At 42.6% G+C, this 23,951-nt stretch overlaps 1 protein-coding gene across 3 annotated transcripts in view; it reads left to right on the top strand.

Moving 5' to 3' along the window:
• The first annotated feature begins 1,638 nt into the window (after window positions 1–1,638).
• STX2 (syntaxin 2) overlaps window positions 1,639–23,951 on the top strand; it is a 41,217-nt gene continuing 18,904 nt past the window's right edge. Inside the window, exons 1-4 of one of the 3 annotated variants that reach the window (XM_070762539.1) lie at window positions 1,639–1,866; window positions 12,437–12,511; window positions 16,504–16,603; window positions 23,367–23,441. In XM_070762539.1, the coding sequence (XP_070618640.1) occupies window positions 1,837–1,866; window positions 12,437–12,511; window positions 16,504–16,603; window positions 23,367–23,441 (280 nt within the window). In that variant the 5' untranslated portion in view covers window positions 1,639–1,836. The remainder of the gene's footprint in view (window positions 1,867–12,436; window positions 12,512–16,503; window positions 16,604–23,366; window positions 23,442–23,951) is intronic. The other 2 variants (XM_070762541.1, XM_070762540.1) reach the window with 2 other exon arrangements.

Genomic DNA, 23,951 nt, shown 5'->3' with positions numbered 1-23,951 from the left:
TTCATTACACTGTCACCCAGCAACTTGAACTCAGAAACACAGCCTGCAGAGTTGCCCCTTCATGTCTTTTGGGAGTTTAACCACTGATTAGAGTGCATTTCTTATACAGGAACAGGAACCTGTTAGGTAGGGGCCAACAGAGGTCATAAAGCAAGGGACTCAGCATCTTTTTCTTCCTTTTCTCTTCCCCCAACATCTGGAAGCATGTGATCCACCTTTTCAGTTCAGTAACTCATGCCATGTGTTCCTGTCCTCCATTAAACCTTCTTTCCAAGCAATTTTCATGGATGTCTTTTCTCTCCAATTGGAACTGAATCCAGAAGGCATTTCTTCCTATAACATTTATAAACCGTTGCTGTGCCCCAAGGTCACATGATCACTTTTTGTGAACTTCTGTCAATCAAAGTCAGCGAGGAAGCCGGATTCGCTTAATAAAATTATTTCTAGCTTACCAACTGTAGTGATACACTTCAACTGTGGCAAAAAAGGTCGTAAAAGGGGGCAAAACTCACTTAACACCTGTGTCACTTAACAGAAATTTTGGGCTCCATTGTCCTATGTCAAGAACTACCTGTCCTTGATTTTTTTTTTTTTTTGTTCTTTCTGCAATAAGGATGCAGTTTCAAAAAGAGGGACTTTCACAGGCAGGTAGCCTTATTTTTCCCCCTCACTGCTTCTTCTGGTTTCTTTACTAGAAAAGAGAAAATAAATATGGACTGAAAGCAGGAATCATCTGTTTGGTTTTGGTGAATGGTAAAGCACCCCCAATAAGTCACCCCCAAATCTATGATAAAGAATGAGATAGAAAAAGAAGTTTTTAAAAAGCAACCCAGAGTCTTTCAGGAGTTTTGAGGCATATAAATTAATTAATTAAATAAATAAATATGCAAAGAGTGGAGAAGTGCTAAAAAAAATGACACACCTAGGTCATAACATGAACGTTTTTATTTATTCAGTTTTTATGCCACCTATCTCATTGATACAATCACTCTGTATATCTTATAACATGATAAAAAAAATGAAAAAGTCCTTCAAGATGATTAAAATTAAAAGAAAAGGTAAAATTAAAGATTAAAAAAAATACAATGGGCTTGAAATGTTCAAATTTTTTTATATAAAAAAGCCTCTATAATATTCTAATAAAGGTTTTAATGTGGTCCCTAGCCATTCCGTCTTGCTCTGTACTGGATAACAAATTTGCATAACCCCGCCTTTCTGGTGTAGGCGGCCACGCCTCATCCGTTGGTCCCTGTACATCTCTGTACCATTTACACAATGAATTTTATATGAGCTTCATTGCCTGGATATAACATATTTGCATAGCTCCGCCCTTTCTTTCTACAACGCCACCCCCCCTCCCTTTATCACTTGTAATACAGTACTGTATTCCACATAGGATCTTAATACGAGTTCTGTGGCCCCTCCCTTTTCAGCTTGGACCAGACTCCATATGTGCATAGCTCCTCCCTCCCTTTGTAAGTGGCCCCACCCCCTCTCTTGGTCCTTCAGTGATACAGTATCTTAATACGAGACTCTGTCGCCCCTCCCCTTTTCGCTTGGGCCAACCTCAACATTTGCATAGCTCCGCCCTTCTCGTGCCAAACGGCCACACCCCTCCCTCGGTCCCTCTTGCCCGCTGGATTCTTTCGGGCTTTCTAACGGGAGAAGACGCCTGCGTCTGCGCACTGGGAGGCGGCCGGGTAGTGGTTGCCCTGGTATCAGCGAACGGGGCGGTGTTGTGCCGCCGTTGGATCCTCCCGGAGCCGGGAGCCTCGTACGGTGGGCAAGGAGCAGCGGACACGCCCGGGGAGAACCGGCTGGAGGAGCCCAGCCAGGATGAGGGACCGTCTGGCCGAGCTGGCATCGGTGAGAGGCTTGAAGAGGCGGCGGCGGAGGGAGGGTGACCCTTAGGGAGGAAAAGCCCCCGACCGGGAGGTGGGGGAGGAGAAGCCAATGAAAGGATGCGCGGCAGCATCCTTGCCTCCTGCTGCAGCGAAGGCTCCCGGGGGTTGTAGATGCAGAAGCCAGGACGGATGGGGATGCTAGTCGTACGCCTTTCGGGGGGGGGGAGCCGCTTTCTACAACCCCACCCCTTTATTTCATTTATAAATTAAATTTATATTTATTTATTAAATTTATTATTATTATTATTATTATTATTATTATTATTATTATTAATTAGATTTGTATGCCACCCCTCTCCGGAGACTCGGGGCAAAACACAGTACAAATCCAATAGTTAAAAACAGTTTAAAATCCTTAATAACAGTCATACATCCCAGACAAAGCATGCATAAAATGAAATGGCCCCGGGTGGGTTTTGAGAAGTTTGTGAAAGACAAGGAGGGTGGGGGCAGCCCTGATCTCCAGGGGGCGTTGATTCCAGAGGGTCAGGGCCACCACAGAGAAGGCTCTTCCCCTGGGTCCCGCCCCGAGAAGGCCAACTCTGTGGGACCTAATCGGTCGCTGGGATTCGTGAGGCAGAAGGCGGTCCCGGAGATATTATTAATTGAGATTTCTATGCCGCCCTTCTCCTGAGACTTCGGGGCAGCTTACAACAAGACAAGTACAAAATATGTGAGAAATCTAACATTCAAAATACTAAAAGAACATCACATCTACAATCATGTAAAAATCTAACAAGTGTCTTAAAGTCAAGAGTTATCTAATCCAGGTATGTCTTTGTGCCAGTGAAGCTTTCTGAATTTTTTAAAAAAAATTATTCCTCCAAAGGTGGTCGTCACACAGAGGGCAGCCAGCTTAGAACAACCAAACCAAACCAAATAATATATATATATATATATATATTTAAAAAACAGCTGAGCAAAGCAAAGACCCCCATTCCAAGGTTGACGAATTTTGCAAGAGACATCTTTTCTACCAGGGCCGGTTGATTTCGGCAATCGCCTTCCTCTCTCTTGTTTAACCCTTTTGCTTAAAAAAAAGTCTTAATTGTTTGCATGAAGCTTTGCCTGTTGGTTTTTTTTAAATTTTTGAAGCATTGTTTTCTCCTCTCAATGGAAGACATTGCTTTATTTTAAAACGCAGCAAAGTTGCCTGATAAAATGCAAGCGTTTTGTAATCACACTACCAGGCAATCTTATCCTTTCAGCAAAAAAAGTTTGTGTCAAATGAACGGGTGTTTTGAAAACATTGCATTTTGTTTTGCTACTGGCTGGGAAGATACAAAGAATCAGTGAACAAACAACTCGGAGGAAAAACACCAAAGAAACCTTCTCCGTCCTTTACCAGATGTGTTAAGACTGATGGAAATTAGTAGTTTTAAAACCTTAGATGTGATAGAGTTTGGACACCCTTGTGTGTGTTTGTGTGTTATTTTAAAGAAAGCATCTTGCATCAACGCCTGTGTGCAGTTGTTGGTCTGTGCCTGTGTTTAATATGTTCACATTGCTAACTGACATTTTAATTGCAATTTCAATCTTCTTACCTGCTTTGAGTTTTCTTGAAGAGAAAGGAGAGATTGTGTCTTTGGAGAGGGGCGGCATACAAATCTAATAAATAATAATAATAATAATAATAATAATAATAATAATAATAATAATAATAGAATATTTATTTAAAGATATACCCACTACATAGAGGCAAGTTGAGTTAGAACCACAATTGTGCCCAACATTTCTGTCCTAAAGTGAGACATTGCTAGCTGACCTTTGCCCCATTTTAAAACCTTTCTCGCCACCATTGTTGAGCGAATCGCTGCAGTTGTTAACTGAGTAACAGGGTTGTTAAGTGAACCTGGCATCCCCATTGACTTTGCTTGTTGAAACGTCACAAGAGGGGATCGTGTAACACATACACCCTGACATCGCAACCATCATAAATATGAACCCATTGTCAAGCATCTGAATTTTGATTATGTGACCGTGAGGATGTGGCAAAGGTCATAACTGTGAAAAATGGTTGTAAGTCACATTTTAGGGCCATTGCAACTTGGAACTGTCCATAACTGTCCTGAACTGGTTGCCAATTAATTTCCGGTCACAATTCAAAGTCTTGGTAATGACCTATAAAGCCCTGCATGGCAAATTATTAGATTTGTCATGAATTGTTTTATTGTTGTTGTGAGCCGCCCCGAGTCTACGGAGAGGGGCGGCATACAAATCTAGTAAGTAAGTAAGTAAGTAAGGAAGGAAGGAAGGAAGGAAGGAAGGAAGGAAGGAAAGAAAGAAAGAAAGAAAGAAAGAAAGAAAGAAAGAAAGAAAGAAATCGGACCAGAATATCTACAGGACCGCTTTCTGCTGCATGAATCCCAGCGGCCGATTAGGTGCCACAGAGTTGGCCTTCTCCGGGTCACGTCGACTAAACAATGTCGTCTGGCAGGACCTAGGGGAAGAGCCTTCTCTGTGGTGGCCCTGCCCCTCTGGAATCTGATTGGATCTCTTCTATGGATCAAAAACGGGTTCCTTTCAGGGCTGCCTTTATCCGAGGAAACAAAAAGAAGTCTGCTGGGTCGACATCAGGACTATAGGGCGAGTGGGACCAGGAACATGCGGACTCGTAGTGCGTTGTGGCCAGGCACGTTTTTCATCCATAGAAGAGATACAATCAGCCGTGACAAAGACCTTGCAAGAGGTCCCCGAAGATGCCTCCCAGGGCGTGTACCGGTCATGGCAGAGTCGCTGGAAAAAATGTGTAGAGGCCCAAGGACAGTACTTTGCAGAATTTTAAGGGTTTGTGCAAATCTGTTCAATAAATTACTTTTTAAAAAAAATAATTGCATTACTTTTGAAACGCACCCTGTCAGTACAGGGCATGCACGGAGGCTCCGCGAGGGCAAAAACGGGCCTACCGGAAGTTTGGGAAGGCCAGAAATGAATCTGTTTCCAGCCTCCAGAGGACATCCGGAGCCTGGGGAGTAGGTGGGGGGTTGCTACTTACTGCCGCTACCACTGCGATACGTGTGCAGCTGTGCGTCGCCGCTGTGTGCGCGCATACATCCCAATGGGATTTTGCTTCTGCGCATGTGCAGGAAGTTAAATCTTGCGAGAGGACGCCTACACACACGTTATTTTGGTTGTTTTTTTGCTTCGCACATGCGCAGAAGCAAAAAAAAAAGCCAAAATCTCACGTCTGTGCACATCCTCTTGAGAGATTTTGCTTCCCACTCATCTGCAGAAGCAAAATCTCACTGGTATGCACCCGTGCACTGGAGATGTAGAGCTGCGCACACAACTCCATTTTTGCTACAGTGTACAGTGCGGCCCATACCGGCTAGCAACCCGATACTGCCGGTTACGGCAAAAACGCATCCTTTGCAATGCGATGCATGAGGCTCACTAGGCCACGCCCACCACGGCCACGCCTACCCAGCCACTGGGCAGAGAATCCCCCCTTGCTAAAATGAAACTGCTGATCGGGGCCTTTTTGGGATAAATTTCCGACTGGGAAAAGTTTTAAATCGAATCCCAGTTTTTCATCTTTTATTTGTTTGTTTATTTTTATTTTTATTTATTTGAAAACACATTTATGTCACCAGGCTTGGGGGTCATTAGACCCCAACCTCTGCCCAATGAATGTATCTGGTATGATAATATGAATGTGACTTTTTGATTTTAAATGTTTAGTTTTAAGATTTTTTTTAAAGTTATTATCCTATTAATTGGCCTAGAATGTTTTATTTCTTGTTGTTTTTTTTACTAAAATGTTGTAAGCCGCTGCGAGTCCACGGAGAGGGGCGGCATATAAGTACAAACAAACAAACAAGCTAACTAACTAACTAACTAACTAACTAACTAACTAACTAACTAACTAACTAACTAACTAACTAACTAGAATACTGTCCCTCTCCCAGGACTTTGTTTTCCTGGAAAGCAAAGGAAGCTCAACTCTGCCTCTCCCAGAGGTGTTGAGCCCTAAAAGGCATTTCAAAGAATCCTGAGCCGGGCAGGCATATAAATGAAATAATAAATTATCCCTAACTTTCTTTTTCCCAAGCAATTAATGAGAAAAAGGTGTTTAAAAAACAATAACCAAGAAAAGAGATTCTCGTATCAAAATTTTATCCAAACACAAAATGCAAAAATATAAAGAAAAAGAAAGGCGTATTTTGCCTTTCTTTTTCTTTATATTTTTGTATTTTGTGAAAAGGAAGAAAAGAGAGAAAAATATTAGGTAGAGTGGGGAAAGAGGGGGAAAAGGCATTGATATCAGACTCCTCCTGATGTAGCAAAATAAGTTTAAAATAAATAATAAAACTTCTATGTAAGCAAAAGCATTGTGGGCTATGCAGAAAAACCATAATTTTAAAATTATCATTTTAATTTTGTATGCGTGATAGGCGGCTTTTGGTTCTGTTGGAATGTTTGCATTGCTTCCATTTTGTCCAAGGTAATTTGCAAGAACAACACCATCAGTATTCCTCTGACTATTTTTTTTTATTTTTTGTAGCGTTACAATTGGATATTTGAGTGTGTCTGTGAGCTTGTGATATGTTTTTCCTTCCTCTCATTCTTATCTCTTCCTGAGACAACAAAGAAGCTTTAAAAAGGAAAAGGAAGGTGTTAGGACTAAAGAGCCTTTCGTTTAACTTCGGTAACTTTAAAACGGCTTATTATATTCAATCCCACAATGGTTTCACAACGAACACACCTTTTGCATTCAACGTTCAGAATTTCACTGTGAGCTGGTTGCACTTACTTCGCATAATAATAATAATAATAATAATAATAATAATGATGATGATAATATTTGTATGCCTCCCCTCTCCGAGGACTTTAGAAGAACATATGTAAGAAAACACTTTCTGTGTTTTTCCTTGAAGATGTCTCACTTCTCATCCAAGAAGCTTCCCCAGTTCTGGCTGAAAGTGAAGAAGAACTGAAGAAGCTTCTTGGAATGAGAAGCGAAAGGTCTTCAAGGAAAAACAAAGACCACTTGCCCTTTGGAACAACAATAGATAAATCCCAAATTCACTTTCTCGATCATAGGAGAAAGATGGGAGGACTTGTTAGGGTTTGGATCAGCCTTCTGTTATACTGTATAAGACGCACCAGTGTATAAGACCTTAATTTTGGGGGGAAGAAAATGCGGGAAAAAGTTCTGCCTACCAGGTATTCATCTTTAGCTGCCCTGAGTCCTTAGGGATTGGGCAGCATAGAAGTCAAATAAATAAATCTGGTTAGCGTCCTTAGTCTGGTCAGCTTCAGCACATTATTTTATCCCCTGGTTAGGGCTGAAAAAAAAAGCCCTTATTCAGAGAGAGTGGCAATGAAAAAGCTGGGAAGATTGTTAGGGCCTCATTAGGGCTGGAAAAAATATTCTTCGGAGGGAGTAGCAATGAAAAATTAGTTAGATGGATAGACGGATGGACGGACAGACAAACAGATAGATACCGGTAGATAGAATGGACAATAAATAGATGATAGATAGTACAGTTGATAGATGATTGGTAGGTAAGTAGGCAGCTAAAGATGGACAGATGGATAAACAGACAGACAGATAGATAATAATAATAATTATTATTATTAATTGGACTTAAATGCTAGATAGATGGATAGATAGGTAGGTAGGTAGAAAGAATGGACAATAGATAGATGATAGATAGTACAGTTGATAGATGATTGGTAGGTAAGTAGGCAGCTAAAGATGGGCATATGGATAAACAGACAGCAGACTGAAAGATAGATATTTATTTATTTATTTTATTTATTTATTAGATTTGCATGCCGCCCCTCTCCGAAGACTTGGATAGATAGATAGATAGATAGATAGATAGATAGATAGACAGACAGACAGACAGACAGACAGATGATAATAATAATAATAATTATTATTATTATTATTATTAATTGGACTTATATGCTAGATAGAGAGGTAGGTAGGTAGGTAGGTAGAATGGACAATAGATAGATGATAGATAGTACAGTTGATAGATGGTTGGCAGGTAAGTAGGCAGCTAAAGATTAGATAGATAATTTAATTTATTTGACTTCTATGTTGCCCAATCCCAGTGGGACTCAGGGCAGCTAAATCCTCAAGACTGCTTCAGATTACATCTCAAAATATTCCAAAATGTTCTTGGTAGGTAGGTGGGTAAGTAGGTAGGTAGGTAGGTAGGTAGGTAGGTAGATAGATAGATAGATAGATAGATAGATAGATAGATAGATAGATGATAGATAGATAGATAGATAGATAGATAGATAGATAGATAGATAGATAGATAGATAGATGATAGATAGATACTGTATTTTTCGGATCATAAAACACACCTTAGTTTTGGGGGAGGGAAATAAGGGGGAAAAATCTGCCCACCAGGTATTCATCTGGCTAGCATCCTTAGTCTGATCAGCTTCAGCACATTATTTTATCCCCTAGTTAGGGCTGAAAAAACCTTATTCAGAGGGGGTAGGAATGAAAACAAGCCTGCAAAGACTCAGGGCTGAAAAAACCCTTCTTTGGTGGAAGTAGGAAGCTGGGAGGATCGTTAGGGCTGGAAGAAAAAGCTTTGATAAAGCTACAGTCAGAGTATAAGACATGCCCAAATTTTCAGCCTCTTATACTCACCCCCAACACACACACAGCCAGCAATTTATGTTCTCCTAAAGCAAAGATGACCAGCTCTAAGTGAAATTGTGAACAGTTTGAACAAGGGGTGCAATTGTGAAAGCATCCCACTGATTTTACGCATTTTGTCTCCGAGCAGGTATACGTCACGTTGAACTTTTAGCAAAATAGCTGGGAAAAGGTTTATTTAATTGGTTGGGAAGCTTAATTTATTCTCTGAGGATCACATAGGAAAGTTTTTGATGCACAAATATTTCCGTTGTGTGTCTGTTCCTGGCTTGAAAAGCTTCTCCTTTGTCTTGTGAATGAGTCATAAGGAATGAGAAGACACAGGGGACAGCAAATTCATGAATGACATTTTTGTCACCAATCTTTTTAAGTGCAGGAAAAAGGCATAAATTATAATTTTATTAGGGGAAGAAGCACTCACTGCAAAGAAGGAAAGGTTGGGTTGAGCTGTAAAGATTCTGATCTCTACTAGGCTAGGTTACAAGCCATAACCATGCATCATTAATCAGAATAGAGCTTTAAGGGGCCTTGAAGATCTTCTAGTCCAGCCCGCTGCTCAAGCAGGAGACCATTTCAGTTAAATGGCAGTCCATTCTTTTCTTACAAACCTCCAGTGATGAAGCACCCTCAATTTCACGTGGCAAGCTGTTCCACTGGTAAATTGTCCTCACTGATAGGAAATGTCTCCTTAATTCCTGATTGCTTCACTTCTTGATTAGATTCCATCCATTGTTCCTTGTCCTGCCCCCCTGGTGCTTTGGAAAATTAATTGACCCCTCACTTCTTTGTGGCAGCCCCTCAAATATTGGAGTACCGCTGTCATGTCACCCCTAACCCTTAGGGGTAGTGATTTCTGACAGTCTCAAAATGGGTGAGCAGTGTAGTCGGGTGGTAGGGAAAGCAAGTAGGATGCTTGGCTGCATAGCTAGAGGTATAACAAGCAGGAAGAGGGAGATTATGATACCGCTATATAGAGTGCTGGTGAGACCACATTTGGAATACTGTGTTCATTTTTGGAGACCTCACCTACAAAAAGACATTGACAAAATTGAATGGGTCCAAAGTCGGGCTACAAGAATGGTGGAAGGGCTTAAGCATAAAACGTATCAGGAAAGTCTTCATGAACTCAATCTGTCTAGTCTGGAGGACAGAAGGAAAAGGGGGGACATGATCGAAACATTTAATATGTTAAAGGGTTAAACAAGGGGACACAATCTGAGGTTAGTTGGGGGAAAGATCAAAAGCAACATGAGAAAATATTATTTTACTGAAAGAGTAGTAGATCCTTGGAACAAACTTCCAGCAAACGAGGTAGATATAACCACAGTAACTGAATTTAAACATGCCTTGGATAAACATATATCCATCCTAAGATAAAATACAGAAAATAGTATAAAGGCAGACTAGGTGGACCATGAGGTCTTTTTCTGCCGTCAGACTTCTATGTTTCTATGTTTCTTTTCTTTAGTCTGGCCATGCCCAATTCCTGCAACTGTTCTTCATATGTTTTGGTCTCCAAGCCTTTAATCAACTTAGTTGCTCTTCTCTGCACATTTTCCAAAATCTCGACATTTAAAAAAAAAATAATGTGGTGACCAAAACTGGATTCAGGATTCCAGATGTGGCTTTACTAAGACTTTATAAGATAAAGGTAAAAGATTCCTCTTGCACATAGGTGCTAGTCGTTCCCAACTCTAGAGGGCAGTGTTCATCTCCATTTCTAAGCTAAAGAGCCAGAGATGTCCGAAGACATTCTCCGTGGTCATGTGGTCGGCATGACCAAACGCCAGAGGTGCACGGAACACTGTTCCCTTTCCACCAAAGGTGGTCCCTGTTTTTCTACCTGCATTTTTTAGGTGCTTTCAAACTGCCAGGTTGGCGGAAGCTGGGACAAGTAATGGGAGCTCACCCCGTTAGGCGGCGTTAGGGATTCGAACCGCCGAACTGCCGACCTTTCAGTCAACCAGCTCAGCATCTTAGCCCCTGAGTCACCGCGTCCCTTTAAGACTTTATAAGTCTTGACTTATAACTTTATAAAGGCTTTGTAATCAGTCCTAGCAGACAATCACTTAAATATGAGCCAGAAGCGTGCAACAGCAGCCCCCCCCCAAAAAAAAGCTAATACTGTATAAATACGATCCTGGATAAAGGCATAGAATCAACATCACGTGAAGATTTTATAAAAGTGGTGCTAGTACTTCACATCAGTAATGGCAGCCAAATTTTTTACTGCCACACTGTAGATGTGGCTTATTATGTGGGTGTGGCTTAATGGCCATGTGACTGGGTAGGAGTGGCTTGCCGGCCATGTGACCAGTGGGAGTGGCTTGAATGATCATCATCGTTCAAGTGAACTGTTAAGTCCTCGACTTACAACCTTACCAGTGTCGCTCGCTGGGGTGACAATTTCCCGCGCTCTCCTTCCTGGGTCGTCCCCCCTGCTTCAGGCTGGGTAGCTAGGTGAACAGGTGCTGCCAGAAGCATAAATGCTGCCAGCGCCGCTTCCACTCATGCCTTCTGCTTGCACCGCAGGTGGGAAGTGGCCGCGTGAGGCTGGAGGGGAGCCGGGCAGGAGAGAGGGAAGCTCGTCCAAGGCCAGGAAGGAGGAAAAAGGAAAAAGCAAGGAGCGCAGACACAGCAGCAGCAGAAGGGGGGAAAGGAGAGCCGAGCCAAGACCAGTAATCCAAGAAGTGACAGCTGCCGATCAGCTGGAGCTGTGCACGCCTCTTCATTTCCACTGGTGGAACTGCGTTCCACCCTGTCCTGCCTGCTGCGCACCCCTGCCCACACCCATAATTCAGTGCCTCCCTGCGCATGCACACGCGATCCCCCTGTTTTTTGCCCTCCCCAGGCTTCAGAGGCATTCTTAGGGTCTGGGGCGGGCGAAAATGGCTTCCCATCCCCCCCAGAGGCTGAAAATGCCTTCCCGGAGCCTCTGCGCAAGCCAGAAATCAGCTAGCGGGTGCGCATTGCCAGACTCCGTAGTGTCATCCTCTAACCCCTAACATTTTACCCTTAGACTATCCACAGTTGACATCTCCAGATTCAGGTCAGTAAGGGCCGTGTATAAGTGCACTAATGTGCCTTCCGACCCCTGTCCTATTGTCTCTCCTATATCCCATATATCTTCTCTTCTATACCTACAGTGATACCTCTACCTAAGAACACCTCTACTTAAGAACGTTTCTAGATAAGAACCAGGTGTTCAAGATTTTTTTGGCTCTACTTAAGAACCCGATCCCAGAAAAAGTTCCCAGGAAATTTGAGAGCGGCACGAAGGCCCGGCCAGTTTCCTGCCATTCCCCCTTTAATCCCGGCCATCTCGGGCTTTTCTGGGCTGCCAGAGGAACCTTTTGGTGGCGCTTAAGGAGGTTTTGGCAGTCCAGAGCGAACGAAGCCTTTTCCTTTCTCTGGGCGCTTGGAGAGGAATAAACCTCTGCCAGTGCCCAGAGAAAAGAAACACTTCCTTCGCTCTGGGCAGCGACTGTCCTCCTCCTCTTCTTCCTCCTGCTCCTCCCACCCAAATTCCGAGCTTTTATTTCTTTCCTAACGGATTTGCACACATTATTTGCTTTTACATTGATCCCTATGGAAAAAATGTTTCCACTTAAGAACCTGGTCACGGAACGAATTAAGTTCTTAAGTAGAGGTACCACTATATAACTCTTTTTCTATTCTCTTATTGATATATTTTATTCCTATACTCTCTCCTCTTTTCTCTCTCTAATATATTTTACTTGAAGTTATCCCCTATTATCTTCATTGTGTATTATTGCGTATTGGACAAAATAAATAAATAAAATAAATAAATGCCATCTGTAGCATGCGTGCCATGGGTTCGACACCACTGGCCTCATCTGTCTTTGCAGCTTTTGAAAAAAGATTATTTTTCTGCTTCCTTTAGCGCGCCCAAAACGAAGATGGAGAAGCAACGGTTGTCGTCGAGATCGACCATTACATGGAGAACTTTTTCCAACAGGTAAAACAGGCAGCCCTCGACGTCTGGTCGCAAAATTGAGCCCCACATTTTGGTTACTAAGCGAGGCAGTTGTCGAGTGAATTTTGCTTCGTCTCCCAACCTTTCTCACCCTGGTGTGAACCGCTGCAGATGTGAAGATTTATGGTGGCTTCCCATTTTAACTTTATTAAATGTATTTATTTATTTATTAAATTTGTACGCCGCCCCTCTCCGTAGACTCGGGGCGGCTCACAACAGTAATAAAGAAACAATGTACAATACAAATCTAATAATTAAAACTAAAAACCCATAATTTAAAAAACATGCACACAAACATACCATACATAAACAGTATAGGCCTGGGGAATATATTTCAGTTCCCCCATGCCTGATGGCAGAGGTGGGTTTTAAGGAGTTTACGAAAGGCAAGGAGGGTGGGGGCAGTTCTAATCTTGGGGGAGCTGGTTCCAGAGGGTCGGGGCCACCACAGAGAAGGCTCTTCCCCTGGGAGCCGCCAAACGACATTGTTTAGTTGACGGGACCCAGAGAAGGCCCACTCTGTGGGACTTAATCGGTCGCTGGGATTTGTGCAGCAGAAGGTGGTCCCGGAGATAGTTTGGTTTGATGCCATGAAGGGCTTTATAGGTCATGGCCAACACTTTGAATTGTGACTGGAAATTGATCGGCAACCAATGCAGACTGCGGAGTGTTGGTGTAACATGGGCATATTTGGGGAAGCCCATGATTGCTCTCGCAGCTGCATTCTGCACGATCTGAAGTTTCCGAACACTTTTCAAAGGTAGCCCCATGTAGAGAGCATTACAGTAGTCGAGCCTCGAGGTGATGAGGGCATGAGTGACTGTGAGCAGTGACTTCCGATCCAAATAGGGCTGCAACTGGTGCACCAGGCGAACCTGGGCAAACGTCCCCCTCGCCACAGCTGAAAGATAGTTCTCTAATGTGAGCTGTGGATCGAGGAGGACGCCCAGGTTACGTACCCTCTCTGAGGGGGTCAATAATTCCCACCCCCCCAGGGTTACGGATGGACAGATGGAATTGTCCTTGGGAGGCAAAACCCACATCCACTCTGTCTTATCCGGGTTGCTTGCTTGCCAGAAGGTCACAAAAGGAGATCGTAACTATGAACCAGTTGCCAAATGCCCAAATTTTGATCGCATGACCACATGGGGAGGCTGCCAATCAGTGGTTCTCAACCTGGGGGTCAAGACCCCTTTGGGAGTCGAACAACCGTTTCACTGGGTTCGCCAAAGCCCCTGGGAAAAGACAAATTCTCCATGGTGTTAGGAACTGAAGCTTCTATTCTGATGCCTTGGAACATATTTTTACAATCTGACCAATCAGGCGTTTAAGCTTTAATCAGCTTAAAGCTCTGTTGGGAGAATTGGCGGCTAGGCTTATGGTTGGGGGTCACCACAACATTAGGAGTTGTATTAAAGGGCCGCGGCATTAGAAAGGTTGAGAACCACTGCTGTAAATGTTGCAAGTGTGAAACACAGTCCTAAGTTTCTCTTTTCACTAAACTGGAAGCCACGGACTCCTTTTGTGGTCTAGTTGGCTTCCAAAACGTTTGGTTTGTTTCCGAGTGTGTAACTTTCCTCAAGAAAAATAGGGGGGAAAATACAGGTAGTCTTCAATTTAACAAGCACATTTGAGTCCAGAATTTATGTAGCTAAGTGAGAGGTCTATGAAGTGACTTTTGCTCCATTCTACGACTTGGTAAAGTGAGTCACTGCGATTCTTAAATCAGAATAGAAATAGAATAGAATAGAATAGAAATTATTAGGAATTAGGAAAGAATAGGATAGGAATTAGGAATTAGGAATAGAATAGAATAGAATAGGAATGAGAAAAGGATAAAATAGCATAGGATAAGTTAGGAAATAGAATTAGGAATTAGAATAGAATATAGAATAGAATATGAATGAGGAATAAGGAAAGAAAAGTATAAGATAGGAATTAGAAAATAGGAAATAGAATATGGAATGGAATAGAATAGAAATTAGGAATTAGGAAAGGATAGGATAGGAATTAGAAAATAGAAATAGAATAGGAATAGAGGAGAAGAGAAGAGAATATTCTTCATAGAAACATTGAACGGCAGAAAAAGACCTCAGAGAGGGACGGCATACAAATCTAATAAATTATTATTAATTATTATCTCGTCTGCCCTTATACTATTTCCTATATTTTATCCTGGGATGGATCTATGTTTATCCCAAGCATGTTTAAATTCCGTTACTGTGGATTTACCAACCACGTCTGCTGGAAGTCTGTTCCAAGCATATTTAATATTCCTAAATGATTGACACGGTTGTTAGGTGAATCTGTTTTTCCCCTTTTTGCAACCTGGGATGCTGTGACCATCATAAATGTGAGTCAACGCTCAAGCATCTGACTGTAGGAATACTGCGGAGAGGGGCGGCATACAGATCTAATAAATTATTATTATTAATATTAATACTGCAAGGGTCCTAAGCGCTAAAAATGCTCCCAGGTTCCCCTTTTTCAGTGTCGTCATAACTTGAAATGTTAACTAAACGAACTGTCGTAAGTCGAGGACTAACTGTAATGGCTTTGGCTTGGATTTGCCCAGGGGCTAATTGCACGGCAGACTCTCAAGCAGCAGAAACTACGTTGAGATGTGTTTGGCAGGATTCCCCTGAGTTTTGTAATCCTTTGGGGGTGTCAAATAAAGGTCACACATGTCTTCTCACTTTAGGGACTGTTCCCAATGTCTATGGAGATTCTCAACCATCCAGGTCACGGCTGTCCCAAAGGTGCTTTTCCAAGAGGCAGCTGGACTTTTTCTTTGAAGACCTTTCACTCTTCATCCAAGCAGCTTCTTCAGCTCTTCAGACCAAAACCAGAAAAGCCCAGCTGCCTCTTGAAATAGAATGGAATGGAACGGAAAGGAACAGAATAGAATAGAAGTAGTAGTAGTAATAATAACAACAACAACAGAGTTGGAAGGGACCTTGGAGGTCTTCTACTCCAACCCCCTGCTTAGGCAGGAGATCCTACACTACCTCGGACAAATGGTTATCCAACATCTTGGATAACCAAACTTGGATATCCAAACTCACCTCTGCCGTCAGGCATGGGGGAATTGAGACATGGGGGACTTCCGTTGCCAGCGAAGCGCCCGTTTTTGTGATGCTGGGATTCCCCTGCTGGGATTCCCCTGCAGCATGGCAAAAACAGGGAAGTCCGGAGGTGGGGTATCCCATGGAGGGGAGCCTCAGGGGAATCCCAGCAGCGCAAAAACGGGTGCTTCGGCTGGCAAAAGGGGTGAATTTTGGGCTTGCACGCATAAATCACTTTTCCATTGATTCCTATGGGAAACATTGTTTCGTCTTACGAACTTTTCACCTGACGAACCTCGTCCCGGAACCAATTAAGTTCGTAAGACGAGGTATCACTGTACAACTTTTCTCCATCTTAGTACAGATGGAGTTGTTTGTCACGGGCTAACCCTCGATGTACAGCCACAATTCAGCCCCAAAGTTCTGCAGTGAAGCGCGATGATTGTTGAGTGAATTTTTGCCCCGTTTTATGACCTCTTTTGCCACGGTTGCTAAGTGAATTGTTGCAGTTGTTAAGTTAGTCACCCGGTCGTTAAGCGAACCTGACTTCCTCGTTGACTTTGTCGGAAGGTCGCAGAATGGGAGCATGTGACCCCAGCAGGCTGCAATTATCATAAATATGAGTCAATTGCCAAGCGTCTGAATTTTGATGCTATTTGACATTTTGATCAGGGGACCTTGGGGATGTTGCAAGAGTTGGAAGTATTTTTAAAAAAACATTCCTAAGTCACTTTTTCAGGGCTGTTGTACCTTTGAACGGTCACTAAACGAACTGTTGCAGGTCAAAGACTGTGTTGATTGATTAATTAAGTCTGCTTGGATGTTACCTGCCTTCTGCAGTAGAACGCTAACAATCTGGAAATTCAAACCTGCTTCCTCTTGATGATGCCTTTTCCTCCTCTTCCGAAGGTCGAGGAAGTGAGGAAGTATATCTCCAAAATCTCAGATGTTGTAGAAGAAGTGAAGAAGAAACACAGCGTTATCCTCTCGGCCACACATCCAAAAGATAGTAAGTTTTTCCATCTCTGCAACTTTTTCCGTCTCTATGCAATTGTATGGATAAGGGTGGCACCGGGAAATGTTCAACATGTGATAGTGTGATACGAAATCCAGCATAAAATCTCACTTGCTGTGAATAATAATAATAATAATAATAATAATAATAATAATAATAATAATACAGTGGTACCTCAAGATACGAACCCCTCGTCTTACGAACAACTCGAGATACGAACCCGGGGTTCAGAAAAAATTTGCCTCTTCTTACGAACTTTTTTCGTGTTACGAACGCCAAACCCGAACTTCCGGGTTCGGCGTTCGGGAGGCTGCTGGGAAGCCCCCCGGCTGTTTTAAAAGGTGACAGCCGGGCGGCGGGGCTTCCCAGCAGCCTCCGAACGCAGAACCCGGAAGTTCGGGTTTGGCGTTCGGCTTCGGGAGACGGCTGGGAAGCCGCCCGGCTGTTTTAAAAGGTTACAGCCTGGCTGGGGGGCTCCCCAGCAACCTCCCAAACCCCGAACTTTTGCCGAACTTCCGGGTTCGGGGTTCGGGAGGTTGCTGGGAAGCCTCCCAGCCCGGCTGTCACCTTTTAAAACAGCCGCGCGGCTTTCCAGCAGCCTCCGAACGCGGAAATTCGGGTTTGGCGTTCGGCGTTCGGCGTTCGGGAGGTCGCTAAGAAGCCCCCAGGCTGTTTTAAAAGGTGACAGCCGGGCGGCAGCGTTTTTTTGCGCTTTTTTTTTTTTGGTTGCACGGATTAATTGACTTTACATTGTTTCCTATGGGAAACAATGTTTCATCTTACGAACCTTTCGTCTTACGAACCTCCCCCTGGAACCAATTAGGTTCGTAAGACGAGGTATGACTGTAATAATAATAATACGAAATTCAGCAAACGAGATCACTATGCTGGATTTCGTATTTAATCACCAGTTGGGTGCTTCCCAAACACCTAGGACTGTGTGATGTAATAATAATAATAATAATAATAATTAATAATAATAATAATAATACGAAATTCAGCAAACGAGATCACTATGCTGGATTTCGTATTTCATCACCAGTTGGGTGCTTCCCAAGCACATAGGACTGCGTGATGTAATAATAATAATAATAATAATAATAATAATAATAATAATAATAATAATAATAATAATAGCAGCAGCAGCAGCAGCAACAGCAACAGCAACAGCAGCAGCAACAACAGAATTATTTGAAAAGCAGCAAAACCACAATTCAGCCGATCATGATGCAATGGGCAGCAAAGGCAACAGATGAAATTTGTGTTGTGCTGACATAAAGTCATTATCAATGACATAAAATGACCAGTGGATAACATACTGTGCATTGAACAGATAATTGGGAGTAAGCAATACCCACTCTCTTAATTGGGCTATTAATTTGAGACTTTGCTATATTCTTTGGGGGAGGGTCCCTGATATGGCCAAAGATTCAATTCCCCCCCCCCGCCCCAAAATCAAAGTTGTGAGCAATTCAACTCAAAGAACAGAAGAATTGTGTTACATTAAAATTGTTACGTCTTATATCCAAGAAAATAATTCTTCCCCATTTTGGAAATACAGTAATCCCTCGCTACTTTGCGGTTTCATCTTTCACGGATTCGCTACTTCACGGGTTTTCAAAGGAGGCTTAAATCCATTAAATCCATTGAAAATTTTAAATCCATTAAAAATTCATAAAATTCTTCTACAGTACTACTGTACCCTAATAAACTGGTAGGATATCACATGTAGTTCCAGCTGAGAAACATTATAGAATGAATGTTTAATGCAAAGAGTGGGTTTTAAAAGTCCCAATACTTGTTAAATACATTTAAAAAATCCTCTACTTCACGGAAATTCGTTTTTCACGGGTGGTCTTGGAACGCATCCCCCCGCGAAAAGCAAGGGATCACTGTATACCAAGACTGCCTCCCATTGTCTTGAGCTTTTAAAAATCCACTTGTTTTCTCTAGAACTTTATAATTGTGGACTAATTTTAGCTCTCTGCTCTTAGATTCATGTATAAAAGGAGCTAAATACAGCATACAGAGGTCTCCAGAGCCATGCCAGCCGTGCTTGGTACGGCTATTTGACCGAGGGTTGTGAAGGCACAAAAGTGTTTTTTTTAAAAAAAAAAAAAAACCAGCTTCAACATTGATGGATGTTTATGGTTCTTTTAAGTGCAATAGCACTGCTGTTGTTACTCTGTATAATGATCCGAAATTATAATTACCGCATATAAAGCACTTTAAAATTTTGAAGGACCGTGTAGTTCAAATACTTCCTGTTTATATATTCACTCCAAGAACAGAGGGGAAAATCAGCAACTGTGTTGCTGAATTTATTTAATGGCTCAGCAGAGGACTCTATAATATTTATCCATTTATTTGTATTCCTCCCTTTAATATTCTTACAAATAAATCAAGGCGGTGAACATATCCAACAGGTCCTCCTCCTCTTATTTTCTTCATCACATCAGTCCTGTGAGGTGGGCTTAGCTGAGAGAGAGAGGGATTGAGCCAAAGTCATCAAGTTGACTTTTATACTTAAAGTGGGACTAGAATTCACAATCTCCTGGTGATTGGCCCAAGCTATCCATTCAACTTTCATGCATAAGGCAGAACTAGAACTCATCATCTCCTAGTGATTGGTCCAAAGTTACCCAGCTATCTTTCATGCCTAAGGCAGGACTAGAACTCACCATCTCCTGGTGACTGGCCCAAAGTAACCCAGGCAGTTTCATGCCCGTTCTGCCGGCGTGTCCCAACCACCCGTAATTACAGGGTAATTAGTCCATAAAGACACACACCACATGATAGAAGGAAAACCCAAAAGTCTTTATCACCAGAAAAACAGAAACAACTCCCTTTTTAAATGTCAAAGGAATTTTCTGGTACACACAAGGCACAGGTTAAATGCAGTCCAATTTCTCACCCAATAACTGGGAAATTGAGTCCAATTCTAAAGTCCAGAAAGTCCCAACCACCCGTAATTACAGGGTGATTAATCCAGAAAGACACACACCACACGATAAAAGGAAAGCCAAAAGTCTTTATCACCAGAAAAACAGAAACAGCTCCCTTTTTAAATGTCAAAGGGATTTTCTGGTACACACAAGGCACAGGTTAAATGCAATCCAATTGCTCACCCAAAACTGGGAAATTGAGTCCAATTCTAAAGTCCAGAGAGTTCAAACACAATCTTGAACAGCAAAAACCATGATCTTGACGAAACTACGAATCAGATAAACTGCCATGAGGCTAAACCAGCAGGTGGCTCTTTTATCTGTAGCACTAATTACAGCAGTCCCACCCAACCACAGGTGGCCTCACTTATCTCCTGTAATAATCCTTCAGTTGTTCTCTCCTATGCATCACTCTACGCATGCGTGGATGTGTCATAAGTTCTTGTTCAGAATCCAGGGATGATAAGGATGATTGATCTCCTCCTGGGCTGCCTGCCAAACTCCCCTCTTCCAAGTCACCCCCACCTTCTTCTTCTTCTGTGGAAACTTCACTACCTGACTCTGTCGGCAATAAAACAGGCCTATGACATGTTGATGTTTACCCTGCATCCACCTGCACATTCCTTGGGGCAGCAGCTGGGTCAAAGCCAACCACAACAATGCCTAAGGCAGGAAGAGAACTCATAGTCTTCTGGTGATTGGTCCAAAATCACACAGCTGGCTTCTGTGCCTAAGGCAAGACTAGAACTCATGATCTCCTGTTTTCTAGCCTGATGCCTTAACCGCTAAACCAGCAGTCGGCAACCTTAAACATTCAAAGAGCCATTTGGACCCATTTCCCACAGAAAAGAAAACACCGGGAGCCACAAAACCCTTTGGACATCTAAAATGAAAATAACACCACATATATCTTTTTTTTTACCCTCATGCTATGTATAAAAAGAAGTACAGTGCGTTGCATTTGTGAAATCAATTAACTGCTACAGAGGAAACAAATATTTATTTCTGCATGCAACAAAAACATTTTGAACGCTGAAAAAAACATGGGTCGGAAAGCTCTATACATATCGCATTGCTGACGGGTGTCGCACACTGGCGGTTGTTGTGACGCATATTTTGAGAGACAGGGGAACCACAGGAGAGGGGTGAAAGGGCCACGTGCAGCTCCAGACCCCTGCACTAGATCAAACTAGCTCTCTAATTATCAGTCTAAATAAATAGATAGATAGATAGATAGATAGATAGATAGATAGATAGATAGATAGATAAATATTTAAGTAAGTAAGTAAATAAGTAAATAAATAAATAAGTAAGTAAGCAAATAAGCAAACAAACAAATAAATAAATAAATAATTTAAAAAGATTGCCGTTCTGCTTTGAGATACCTAATACTCAGAGATATCCTTGCCTGTAAATTCTTTGCTTTTTGGACAACTGATCAATGACTGGACAAGAGAAGATCCTTCTTGTAAACTCCAGTCGAAGAGTGCTGGGAGATTAAAAAAAAAAGCTGAATTCTTTTGGACAGGAAAAAGGAAACAGGTTTTCGTGAGTTTCAAGAGCTGGAGGGTGGGTGGGTGGAAACCCTTTCTCTTCATTTGTTTGTGTTGGTGCCAAGAACTGCAGAAGGCTATTATGAAAATCCATGTAGGATTTCAAGCAGTTGACTAAAGAGTTCATTTATTGATCAGGGTAAAACCTTGACAACCCTTTTCAACTTTGGAGTCTTTTGTCCTTCAATAGCAGAAGGAAACTGAATGTAAGACGTGGGACAAAATTTAGGGCAGGGTCAGTGGTGGGTTGGTGGCAGAATGGCTAATTGCGTGCCGCTCCGTGGCTCAGGAACGTGAATGCGGGATCGAGTGCAATTACAGGGTCCGTTCCAAAAGTAATGAAATTATTTTTTTTAAAGTAATTTATTGAACAGATTTGCACAAACACTTTGAAATGATGTCGTCCATCCTAGTTCAGGATCTTGTATGAGAACGTCTTTGAGTGGTGCGGTTGGCCTTGAGGTGGAGCTCTCACCTCCCAATCAGGAGACTGTGGGTTCGATCCTAGGTAGAAGGACATATTTCTGAGAATATACAAGGTGCGTTCCAAAAGTAATGCAATTATTTTTTTAAAAGTAATTTATTGAACAGATTTGTTGTGAGCCACTCCGAGTCCTCAGAGAGCGGCGGCATACAAATCTAATAAATTATTATTATTATTATTATTATTATTATTATTATTATTATTATTATCATCATCATCATCATCATCATCATCATTATTATTTTTGTTATTATTATTATTTTTATTATTAGATTTTCACAAACACTTAAAATTCTTCAAAGTATTGTCCTTGGGCCTCTACTCATTTTTTCCAGTGACTCTGCTATAACCAGTACATGCCCTGGATCTCAGTATGGCTGATTGGATCTCTTCTATGGACAAAAAATGCACTTGGCCACAACGCGCTACGAGTCTGCTAGTTCCTGGCCAAACACCAGGTGCCAACGCTGCCCCACCCCCCTATAGTCCTGACGTCGCCCCAGCAGACTTCTTTTTGTTCCCTCAGATTAAGGCAGCCCTGAAAGGAACCCGTTTTTCGTCCATAGAAAAGATCCAATCAGCCGTGACGAAGACCTTGCGCGAGGTCCCCGAAGATGCCTTCCAGGGCGTGTACCGGTCATGGCAGAGTCGCTGAAAAAAATGTGTAGAGGCCCAAGGACAGTACTTTGAAGAATTTTAAGTGTTTGTGCAAATCTGTTCAATAAATTACTTTTTAAAAAACTTTTGGAACGCACCCCGTATGAGAGTATATCTGCTGAACCAAACTCCACATTGGGGACAGGAAGGGCATCGCTGCCAGTAAACACTCGGCTCCAATCAATTGCCCAGACTCCACCTGGCAAGGGATTATGGGGTTGTTAAAAGAAGAAGATTGGATTGGATTGGATTGGATTTGTATGCTGCCCCTCTCTGTAGACTCGGGGCGGCTAACAACAGTAGTAAACAGCATATGACAATCCAATATAAACAGTTAAAAACACCTATTGTAAAACCAAACATACATACAGACAGACATACCATGCATAAAATTGTAAAGGCCTAGGGGGAAAGAGTATCTCAATTCCCCCATGCCTGGCGGCAGAGGTGGGTTTTAACAAGCTTACGAAAGGCAAGGAGGGTGGGAGCAATTCTAATCTCTGGGAGGAGTTGGTTCCAGAGGGTCGGGGCCGCCACAGAGAAGGCTCTTCCCCTGGGTCCTGCCAAGTGGCATTGTTTAGTTGATGGGACCCGGAGAAGACCCACTCTGTGGGACCTAACTGGTCGCTGGGATTCGTGCGGCACAAGGCGGTCCCTGAGATAGTCTGGTCCGGTGCCATGAAGGGCTTTATAGGTCATAACCAACACTTTGAATTGTGACCGGAAACTGATCGGCAACCAATGCAGACTGCGGAGTGTTGGTGTGACATGGGCATACCTGGGGAAGCCCATGATTGCTCTCGCAGCTGCATTCTGCACGATCTGAAGTTTCCGAACACTTTTCAAAGGTAGCCCCATGTAGAGAGCATTACAGTAGTCGAATCTCGAGGTGATGAGGGCATGAGTGACTGTGAGCAGTGACTCTTGGTCCAGATAGGGCCACAACTGGTGCACCAGGCAAACCTGGGCAAACGTCCCCCTCGCCACAGCCCAAAGATGATGGGGAAACATCATTGCGTATTCAGTAGGAGGTGGACATCCACAGGGGTAATGTTTCTTTGGGCAGCATTCTCATACCATACCTTAAAGCAGCATCCCCATTTCTCCTTTTGTTAAAGAAACAAAGGAAGAGCTCGAAGAACTGAACAAAGAAATCAGGAAAACAGCCAATATCATCCGCACTAAATTGAAGTGTAAGTATGCCCGAACTGCGAGTAAAAACAAAAAACGCCGAAGCAGTGAAGCATAATGCTGTGTTGCGGTGGTTCTCAACCTTCCTAATGTCGCGACACTTTAATACAGTTCTCCAAGTTGTGGTGACCTCCAACCATAAAATAATAAAATTATTAGGAAACTCAGGAATGGGTTCTAACTTACCTCACTGTTGTTTCCTTCCTCCTGGGCTGCACGGCTGTGCTTTGCACGCACACCATTCGCACTGTCAATTAAAATTAAAAAAATCAAAACCAAGTTAGGATGCATGCGCGGGGCCGAAAATTCAATTTCTGTGCATGCTCAGGAGTTCCCATGGTACAGATTTTTTTTTGTAGTAGTAGTAGTCCTATTTGGATGTGGGTGGAGCCTCCTGGAGACAGATAAAGAAATGGTGTCACAGTTCCTAAGGCCATCGGAAATACAGTGGTACCTCTACTTAAGAACTTAATTCGTTACATGAGCAGGTTCTTAAGTAGAAAAGTTTGTAA

Source organism: Erythrolamprus reginae, chromosome 10 (genome assembly GCF_031021105.1).
Source record: "Erythrolamprus reginae isolate rEryReg1 chromosome 10, rEryReg1.hap1, whole genome shotgun sequence".
Taxonomy (NCBI): Eukaryota; Metazoa; Chordata; class Lepidosauria; order Squamata; family Dipsadidae; genus Erythrolamprus; species Erythrolamprus reginae.
The sequence above is the reverse complement of the archived record's forward strand: the minus strand, read 5'-3'. Positions and strand labels throughout refer to the sequence as shown.